This window comes from Lycium ferocissimum, chromosome 5, assembly GCF_029784015.1.
Source record: "Lycium ferocissimum isolate CSIRO_LF1 chromosome 5, AGI_CSIRO_Lferr_CH_V1, whole genome shotgun sequence".
Lineage (NCBI taxonomy): Eukaryota > Viridiplantae > Streptophyta > Magnoliopsida > Solanales > Solanaceae > Lycium > Lycium ferocissimum.
In genome coordinates this window covers 73,229,842-73,240,692 of record NC_081346.1, presented here as the reverse complement: position 1 = coordinate 73,240,692, position 10,851 = coordinate 73,229,842, and the positions used below count along the sequence as shown (strand labels likewise).

Sequence of the window (10,851 nt, the reverse complement as noted above, 5' to 3'; positions counted from 1 at the left end):
TTGTGCTTGTTGTGTGTTTATATTTTTAACACTTGTTCAGGGGTATTTGAAGTGGCGGGTCGGGGATCTTCTTGGGTTATATTTTATGTATACTCACTCCCGTACATGCGTATCGTACGGATACTATCGTTGAGAACGAAATTTTGGTAATTGAAGGAAACTTCGTGAGTGGATTACATTCTTTGAGGTGAGCCACCGCGTTGTTCGTGGAGGCGGCCATTCAGCTTTATCTAGTTTATTTCTAGTTATTTCTTTTATTTTGGGTTTACATGCCCGACACTCAAACTCATGTAACTGCGGTAGATGCTCCCGTAGGTCTTAGCGTGGGATGTGGGCTAGAGATTATTTTTGTCTTAGCATTGGTTGGTTTTCATAAATCGATTATGGATTTGGTTGGCGGCTTATTTCGCATTTTTATCATTAATAAAGTTGTTGGTGCCCTTATTTTCTTTTAGTACTTTTGTAAATGATTAAGAGTATGATATATGGTTCGCGCAGCGGGTGGTGTTCTTTGGGTGCCAATCACGTCTAGCGGGTATTTTGGGACGTGACACAAAGTAAATGCTTCCATGCTTGTGAGTTACCTGGTTGCCATTTCTTGCCAACAGGGTGCATTCTAGGACAATACTTGGCAGTAAGATACTCAGCCCAAATTGACTTTTTTTGTCTGAACTGCCACCATCTTTTAATAGCCAAAGTATTTGCAATATCTCCCATATTTCTTGTGCCTATACCAGTTTCTTCTTTGAGATAACACAATTTATCCCAAGCACTCCAATGATACTTGTTCTTACCATTAATAGCTCCCCAGAAGAAGTTGACAATATGCTTCTCAATCAGTTCCAAATGTACCTTTAGGAAGGTTAATAGCAGACAAAATATGTATAGGCAATGATTGTACCACAAGATAACATGTTACCTTGCCAAGCATTTAGTCTCTTAACAATTTTGGAAACCATACAGTCAAAATAAGAAATTCTTTTTCTTCCAATATATATGACGCATCCAAGATAATTAAAGGGGAAGTTTTTGTCCATAAAACCAGTGTAGCTTCTTATCCTATTAATTCTGTAAGCACAAGCTTTAGGGCTAGTGAGGAAAAACTTTTATTCTTATTAACCATTTGGCTAGAAATTTTCTCATATTTCCTAATTTGCTTCATGATAAGCTTAATAGATTTGGAGTTGCCACTGCTAAAGATTACACTATCATCAGCATAGGCAAGATGAGTGATTTGAGGGCCATTCTTGTGCATAAAAAAAGGAATGAAGTTGTCATTTTTCAAAAGACTGTTCAAAGATCTGGACAAAACCTCAGCAACAATTATGAAAAGGGAAAAGGATAAAGGATCTCCATGTTTAAGGCCTTGTGAAGAGTTAAAGAAACCATGTCTAGTGCCATTTATAACTACTGAATACCAAACATTAGAGATGTTTCTCCATATTAGGTTTATCCAGGCAGGATTGAAACCAAACTTGGTTAAAACTTTAATAATAAAAGACCAAGATAGCCTATCATAGGCCTTAGCCATGTCCAACTTTAATACCACGTTAGCCCCACTATTTTGTTTTGACATACCATGAATGATCTCTTTTGGGTGAGCATAACATTGTCTGTTATGAGCCTCCCTGAGACAAAGCCACTTTGATTTTCATAAATCAATTTTGGTAAAAGAGTGTTAAGCCTTATAGCAAGAATTTTAGAAATAATTTTATTTGTAAAATTGCTTAAGCTAATAAGTCTTAATTCAGAAAAGTTAGTGGGAGTATCAATTTTAGGGATTAAAGCTAGACAAGAATGAGTATAGAACTTAGTGAGTTGTTTACCCTAAAAGAATGCATGAACAAAGGTAGTGATGTCAGTTTTAATGATGTGCCAACAAGATTGGAAAAACTTACCATTATAACCATCTAGACCTGGTGCACTGTCCTTGCTCATATTGAATACTACTTGCTTAATCTCCTCTTCATCAGGTTCACTGGTTAACATGTTGTTGTCCTCATTTGTAATGATTTAATGAATGTGATTAATGATTCTACTATCTTTGTCTGGGATGTTCAAGTTGAATTGCTTCTTGAAATGCTTGGTGGCTGCTATGGCAACATTCTCATCTCCTTGTACCCATCTACCTCTATGATTCTTAATTCTATGGATTTGCAGCCTCCTTCTCTTGTTTCTGAGAACCCTGTGGAAATATCTGGTATTTTTTGTCCCCGTCCTTAAACCACTTGAGTTGAGTTTTTTGCCTCAACATTGAATCTTGCAAGTTTAACCATTTCACATATTCAACATATCCTTTGTTGAGTTGTTGTCTTCCTTGATCAGTGTTGTTCATCATATCTAATTCTTCAAGTAACTCGACCTTTGCTTCCCAGTCTTTGACATGTTCATTAATATCCCCAATATCCTGCTTAGACCATAGACTTAGCGTGTTACTAAGCCTTTTAAGCTTGCTTTGCAGCTTACATAGTGCATGGTCAACCCAAAAATTAAGAAATTTGAAATATTTAACATGATCTTGCTGAGGATTATGACATTTGAGAAGTAGTGGTCTGTGATCAGAACCGGGCCTAGAAAGATGTTTAACCACATTACTTTAAAAAACCTCAGCCCATTTTTCATTAACCAAGATTCTTTCTAACCTCATCCATATTCTTTTACTAGGGATCCAGTAATTACACCAAGTAAACTTAGGACCAGTATAACCAATGTCATTCAACCAACAAGAGTTCATACAGTTAATAAAGTCTAAGCTTTTAGAAGCTTTATGAGAAATGCCTCCAAGTTTTTCATCTGGATCCATAATAACATTAAAGTAACCTCCCATGCACCATGGTCCACTAATCTGATTGTTCATGCTCCCAATGCTGTCCCAAAGACCCAATCTTTCTTCGGGAGCGCACTTAGCATATACAGCAGTGACAAAAGTGCCACTGTCAGTAGGGATATCTTTGAGTTTGAAAGTAATTTGTTGTTCAGTGTTGGCTATAATCTTTGTGTGATCAAAGTTGTTCCAAAAGCACCAAATTTGACCATTGATGTTGGCTCTACAATGTTGAAAGCCAAAGTATCTCTTGTAACCTGTTATCTTGCTAACATCCATAAATGGCTCATATATTGCTACGAAAGCCACTCTGTTTATGTTAACCAGAATGTTCAATCTTAGAAAGGACTTTTTGGACCTCACACCCCTAATATTCCAAAAGATTGCACTAATCATGAATGGATAGGGGTGGAGCACTTTGTTTTAGACCTCTGCATGCAGTTGCCTTGTCATCTCTTTCTTTCCTTTTGCTTTTGTTTCTTGTATGATTCTTCATCCTGTTTTTGCTCCTGCCCCTTAAATCAGTAGCAATATCCTTCCTCTGACTTTGCGCAGTGTCTTGTTGATCTCTCTTGTGGTATATAGAATCAGTTGAATCAATGGATAGAGCTTGTGTTCTCCTAATTTTTCTTTATTTTTTTCTCCCTTTTCTGTCCATGTGTTGAGTATTACTGTCATTACCCTTGTCATTTTCAGTCTCATAATCTTCAGAATTATTCTCTCTTTCCTGTTCTTTGTTGCTATTCCTCGCTGATCCTTGTTGTACTTCCTTATCACATTTTAGATCCATAAACAGCTCGATCCCTCGAGCATTCTTGATTTCAGATGGAAGCTAGCTGAGGGACTGGATTTCACCTTCCTCCAGGTCTCTTATCCCTATTTTGGGATTAGAGTTCCCTTGTTCCTCCTTCTTCTCATCTTCAGTGTCACTAACATGGGAAGTATTCTTTTGACTTTCTTCAGCCGAGTCCATAAAACTATCCTGATTGTTTTGTTCAATGTAATTTCTTTCTTTCCCCTTTTCACTAGCCTGCTCCTTACCTTGCAATACATCAGTGCTCTGATCTCTTCCAATTCACTCATTGCCCTTTTCTATCAATTGTTGTTTATGACTATCAATATCTTTCCTTTTCCTCCTCTTAACAATCTCTCCTAGAGCCACTGTCTTAAAAACTATCTTATTTCTCTTTTTTGGAAGTTTTTCTTTTCTTTCTTCTTCTTCACTTTGTTATTGGTTCTCTGATTGATGTTCCCCTGTAGTTAAGCTTCATTGCTACTCTTATTTTTGTCATTGATGTGTTATTTCTAAATTGACTCTATTCCTCATCTTTTCTGTTCTGTTCAGCACTCCCCTTACTCTGATCTTCAGCCTTATCTTGATGTAACCCTTCTAGCATTTTCCTGCTTACCTATGACAGTGTCGTTCTCCTTATCATTCTTAGCTTTGTTAACCTCCTTATTTCTTTGATGACCTTCCCTGTTGTCATTTTCTTTTTTCTGCTCTGCCTTCTTTTGTTCCACCCTTCTACATTATATTAGAGAATGTCCCAAGATCTTACAATGCCTACAAAATTTGGGTGGATTTTCATATTCAACCTTTTGAGTAAAAGCTTTTAGAGGACATGATACATCTTCAGCTTCAATCCATATGGCATTAATCTTGGGTTTAGTAAGATCAACTTCAACCCTGACTTTAGCCATACTGGGTCTAGTTCTATAATCTGTAGCGGCATCCATAGATAGTGGTATACCCAATGGTCTAACTATTTGTTTCAGATAGTTCCAGGCATGACAGTGAAACGGTAGTTCAGGGAAGAGTACCCAAACTAGCACTATTGGAGAGTCCCCATCCGGTTTAAAGTCCGGACTCCATTTCTCTAGCCACATAACCTGACCTTCAATCTCGATAGATCTTCTAAACTAGACATTATCACAATCTTCCTTATTATCGAAATCCATAAAGACTGTGCGGAAATTAAAGACACCAATTTTAGGCTTACCTTTTATCATGATTTTCTCCGCAAATTTTGACCTAATTTTTTCAATTTGGGGCCTAGATTTCATGAATTTGCCGACGAGTGTGAATTTACATTCTTCAGCCATAACTCCATTAAAGTCCTTACCTTTGAAGATAACAGCCGGAATTCCATTGTGAGAGTCTAGATGAGCTTCCACAGATGGATCTCCAGCTCTGCTTTTCACTTTATCGTTATCATTCCGAGTGATGAGAGCAGTGGTGTAGTTCGATTTCTGAAGAATTCCGTCTCCTGACGTGGTCGGGTCATTGTTAGTCATTGAATTTCCTGGGAGACGCGTCGTTTCCGGCGGCTTCGGCACCCCCATGTGTTGGCGCGTGTCTCACAGACACAAAAGGTTGAGAAAAGTTACTGTTGTTTCGAACGGACATTAATTGTACAGAGAGAGAGTGAATCAGAATAGTGTTAACTCATGAAATATAGCTTCTTCTTTTTTAATTATATAATGTCTCAATGAGGCATCCAAATGTAAATATTTGCATGATATTTATAATGATATTTGCATGTAGATTTTTTACGCGAGTTAAAAAATGGAATAAGAATACGAATATTAATAATATGTTAATTAAATAATCTATAAGACTATTAATATATTTTTCTTAAAGGGCGTGAAAAAAATCTTAAAAGACTGATAATATGGAGCGGATGTTAATATCAATAATAACCTAGCAGTTAGCGTGTAATTCATGATTTGGTCATGGAGGCTAGTAATTTGATTTGTCTTATACCTCACTCTCCATTAGCACTGACCAAAAAGATTACACAACAAATTAATGTAAGAGGAGTAGATAAAACTTGTAAATTTATTACGTTTGTGCTGACAATTTTTCACGTAAAATAATGTTTAACAAGATCTTTAAAGGATTTGAGGAGTTCAGCTAACAAAAAGTCACTAGTTGCTATTGCTTTGAATAACTATAATCAAGTTTGAATATTGAAAGACTCGGTCCCATTTGATATACATAACTATAATATTTATAATATAAATCTTCAAGATTTAGAAGTCATAGAAGCACAAGCTTGAAATAAAAACTACTTCTATAACTAGAAACATCTAACAACTACTATATATATCTGGGACATCACAAAATTTAATGCATGCGTTGAAGCTAATTAATCTTTGATGCCGTCAGCTAGAAAACAGAGGCGGATTTCAGAATTTGAAATTTATGAGTTCAACTTTCAAATTCTATCACAATTTATTTAATCGATTGAGTTTGAAATTTAATATTTATACAAGTTTAGTAAACTTTCTTATACATATATTAAGTTTGAGCAAAAACTACTTAATTCAGATGAATCTGTAATTTTATACATTGAATCTGCCCCTGCCAGAAAGACCATGAGCTGATGCTGGGCAATGCTCACATATTAATCACATTTGAAAATATAGCTTTGTGTGATAACTAATTAATTTTTATTACCAAAGTTTGAAAATATGTACAGCATAAAGCTGTTTGCTGAACATCATGCCCCAACATTCACTCATGACTCAATAAGAGATCTCATTTCCTCCATAATTTTCTATTGAACTATCTATCTAATTAAGTTGGATAAAAAAATTGAAACTTTTCTAGTCATTTTGCAGCCTGCATTATCATGCCACCCCTAAATTTTAGTTTAACTGTAGTATTTCCTCTGTCTTAGGAAGAATGATAAGATTTAGAGTGTATTATAAAAATCAGAGAATATTTTAGTTCTGTCTAGCTCTTATTTTTTGCATGCTTGTTAATTAGTAAAGGTTCATGGTTACCTCATTAGGATCGATAAGGTTGAGACCTAGCCCCTTGCTTGTACTTGTCCATGTTGAGGATTTTTTGTTTTTATTAATAATAAAAGGCCGCTAGACACATTGTTTAATGGTAAAATTCGCCAAAAAAATAATAATCAGATTTAGAGTAGGAAGATTAATTAATATGTCTAATCTTTTTGGCTGAATACGAATCGAGTTCAATTTTTTTTCTTTTTTTTTTCTTTTTTTTTTGGTTTTTGAGATAAATTTATCATATTCACGTCCTATATAAAAGTTCTAGGTATCACAATTTTTAACTCAAAATATTTTAGTATATGTGAAAGCATCGTAATTAGTAGAAAAGGTGTTTGTTTCACAAAAATAATAGTGCAATTATTTGTGGACGGCCACATGAACAGTATAATAATGTAAGGATTATTCTCTTCAGTCTTAGTCATGGAAAATGATTTGTGTTCAATTGACTTAGTCAACAGGTTGAATCTGTATATTGGCTGTTTCCAATTTTGAACTATACGGGAGTAGTATAAGTACAAGCAATGCTTCCAAATAAGTTCATTTTAATGAAGTGTTTGAAGGTTCGTTGTACCTTATCAATTTCAAATTATATACCATTAAGAGAGGCACCATTAAATACCTCCCAGATAACTGCAGTTGACCAAAAAAATATAGTACTAATTATCAAAAAATATGTTGAATTAACACTTAGTGACTTAGTAGTGCAGATATATAGAACAGAACGATTCAAACAGACAGGGCGGATCTACGTGTTGTCGAGGGTGTTCACCCAAACACCCTCGGCAAGAAATTGCAGTGTATATATAGAGTAAATTTTCTGTGTTTATGTGCATATATTAACTTTGGAACACCCTCGGCAAAAAATTACAGTGTATATTTAGCTTCTATTTTTTTCCGAACACCCTGAATGAAAATCCTGGATCTGCCACTGCAAACAGACTATATATAAACATAAGAATTACGCAATAATGGAGGTAATTTTATAATATAGGTCAAATATATTAGCAGGATCGCTACACAGACATGGCAAGTTGTAAGGTTACATCATATTAATTAATCCATAGCCGACGCTAAAAACAAATTCCATTCCTTCTAATAAACTTGACTTGATGATAACATTTCCTCTTTTTCATTTCATGTGATGCACTTTGATTGTGCACTGATAAATTTTTTTTAAAAATTTATGGTCTAAAATAAGTCGTAGTATTTGTATAACTATAAATCATCTCATTAAAGATAAAATGAGAAATTTATAGCAAAATTACTTTGAAAAATAAAAAATATTAAGTTATTTTTTTTAGACAGACTAAAGAGGAAAGAGTGTCATATAAACTGAAATAGATCAGAGTATTATTTTAAGACAAGTTGCTCAGGTTTGTCGCTCTATATATAGAAGCAAAACCAAGAGCAAAAGCCGCAAACGTATTCTTCTTAGTAGAGTTTTCCTGTTAAGACAAACTTGCAATATACAAAATTAAAATGGTTTCTTATTCTCATGTAGCTATTTCTTCTTCTTCTAACTCTTCTTCATCTAATTCTAGTCCATTTTCCACATATCCACAACAAGAAGTGAAGAAAAGCAAATCATTACCCTCATATCATTGTTCACTTCATGGAGTTCGTAGCCTTCCAGCAAAACCTATGACTAAACTACCAATTGCTCCATTACCACCAACACCTCCAAAAATCTATAGAGTCGAACCTGTTAATTTTAAGGAAATTGTCCAAATGCTCACTGCAGCACCCGAGTTTCAATCCGTTTCTAATAAATCTATCTCTAGTTCTGATTCTGGTTCTGGCTCTGGCTCTAGCTCTATCTCTGTCTCTGGTTCTTTCAATTCGAGGCGTTTACAAGATATCGCTCCTCCTCCACTTGATCTCTCACCGGTTTCATTACAAAGAAATAATGGCAATAATGATAATATTGCTGCACAATGGCGCGAGTTCCTTCGTCCTCCTTCTTCTTCTTCAAACAACCAATTACTAGAATCAATTGAGACGTGCATTGATTTAAAAACATCCGAAGCAGAAGAAATATCACATGTAACGCCCCGAATCCCATCAGAAAATTATTTTGGATCGTGCAGTCCGCTGGCTAATTTCCCTCTATCGCCTGCTTCTTTTGCATGGTGTGCTTCGATTCTTTTCAGCCCTGGCACGCTTACTTCACCAAGCGCGGTTCAAATCATTTGAGGTCGTTGTAACTTATTATTTATTACTAGTACTATGTATTTACTTGTGGGTGGATCAAGAATTTGAATTGGAAGGTCTAGAAAGAGATATCACAATTCAAATACTTGATGAAGTTCCTTTCTTCTTTTTCATTTTCACCTTTACTTTCAAATAGAAAACATAATCAGATGTATTGTATTTCCAAATTCATTCCAAATCTATGTTAATTTGTATATTGTGGACTGCCGAAGTGTGTTGACATTTTACTGTTAATTGCTTTTTGGAAGTAGTCAAGCTGATAGTAGAAAATTTTTAAGCGAAAAGTGTCTTAGAAGTCTTATGATTGGTACAATTTTGTTATTGATAGTAGGAAGAGGGAAAAGAATAACTGAAAGAAAGGCGGTCATTAGTTATTATTCAAAATTTTATTTATTCAATGATCAGAATTAAACGGGGATATATAGCTTGAAGAAATAGAACTAAAATTCATTTATTTGTATCAAGTTCTCGAGGGGCTCATTCAATGCTTACTCGAACTATTACTCAACAAAAAGTAAAACCTTTAGTTTCGGCTCATCAAGATAGGGATAAAAAAAAAAATAAAAAAAAAAAGAGTTTTTCCTCATTTGTAGATCACACGAATAAACACTAAACAGTGTAACTCAACCCCAAAAGAAATTTTAAGAAAAAATGATGTCTTGCAGTGTACATAAGCTAATTTCTTTAAAAGCATTTGCATGTATTCGATTTTGAATCAAGAAGTGAAGAAAAAAAAAAAACACTATATGACAATTCATTTGAAGAGCGCAATTTTTTGTCCTGTTCTGGATCGACGAATAACTAAATCGTAATTAGCTCTCTATTCTCTAAAGTACATATATGACCTTCGATCGATTAGCTAAACATGTCATTAAACTTGTGGAAGTTTAATCCTTTTTGCATTTTGGCAGTAGCCAGCTTAGAGATGCAGACGACCTTTTCAATTAGATAAATCGCAACTCTCAAATTTCAGGATCAGACATGACAAAGCCAATTTCGTAAGCTAATTGTATAGAAAAGGTGGGATTAGAGGGTGTACAAGTTCAGAGTGTAAATAGGAATTCATATGAAGAAATAGAGTTCAAGATTGAAATGTATGACGTATTACCAAGGTGAATGTCAATTTGAACGAGTGAAACTCAATTTTAAAGTTGAAAAATAAAGTAACCAACCCCCAACAACCCTAGCCCAGGTACTTCCTTAATGGGAGGTTTGGTCATTCGCACAATGCCCCTATTTCGGGCTAGTTTTTAATTTTTGCATCGCAAATTCGTGGTCTTAAATTTTTGTCCTCTGGCATTTTTGTCACGTCATAACATAGATTTCGCTCGGCTTAGTTTGCGTTTAGTTTCGGCATATGTATCATAACATACCACAATTTATGTCGGACAAGAGAAAACTTTCAACACTCATCATAATCTGAAAAACGGTATAAGTTTAGATTTTGCTCGGCATAGTTTACATTTAGCTTCGGCATATGTATCATAACATCCACACAAGTTAAACTGAAAAGGAAAAACTTTTAACACCCAACATAATCTGACAAATGTTAACGAAATTAAGTCACATAACTTAATTCATACTGAACCTCTGTCGAGCGAGGCAAAAGTTTAGTTTCCGAAGATAAAATTGTATTATTGCTAAATTTATGCATTATTTTAACTGTATTATTGGATATAGTATTAAATAAAAATAAAGTATTAAAAAGTTTAGTTTCCGAAGATAAAATTGTATTATTGCTAAATTTATGCATTATTTTAACTGTATTATTGGATATAGTATTAAATAAAAATAAAGTATTAAAAATATATGGATTTAAATGACAAAAATATCCTGATCCCTCTTCAGACTTATATGTCTTCTTCCTCAAATACTTCAAACTTTTAGAATATTAATACACCTGTCGTATGCTTTACATTATTAATCTCTGTATAATCAAGATCAATGCATTAAAAATCATGCACAACTTGTATACGAAACAAATAACCCTTTAAAGTTTTGAATTTGGTACT

General features: G+C 34.4%; 1 protein-coding gene across 1 annotated transcript; it reads left to right on the top strand.

Annotated features, from left to right (window-relative positions):
• The first annotated feature begins 8,107 nt into the window (after window positions 1–8,107).
• On the top strand, window positions 8,108–8,821 carry LOC132058013 (uncharacterized). The gene has a single exon (XM_059450582.1). It carries the CDS (start codon window positions 8,108–8,110, stop codon window positions 8,819–8,821), a length of 714 nt encoding a protein of 237 aa, XP_059306565.1.
• Window positions 8,822–10,851: the final 2,030 nt, after the last annotated feature.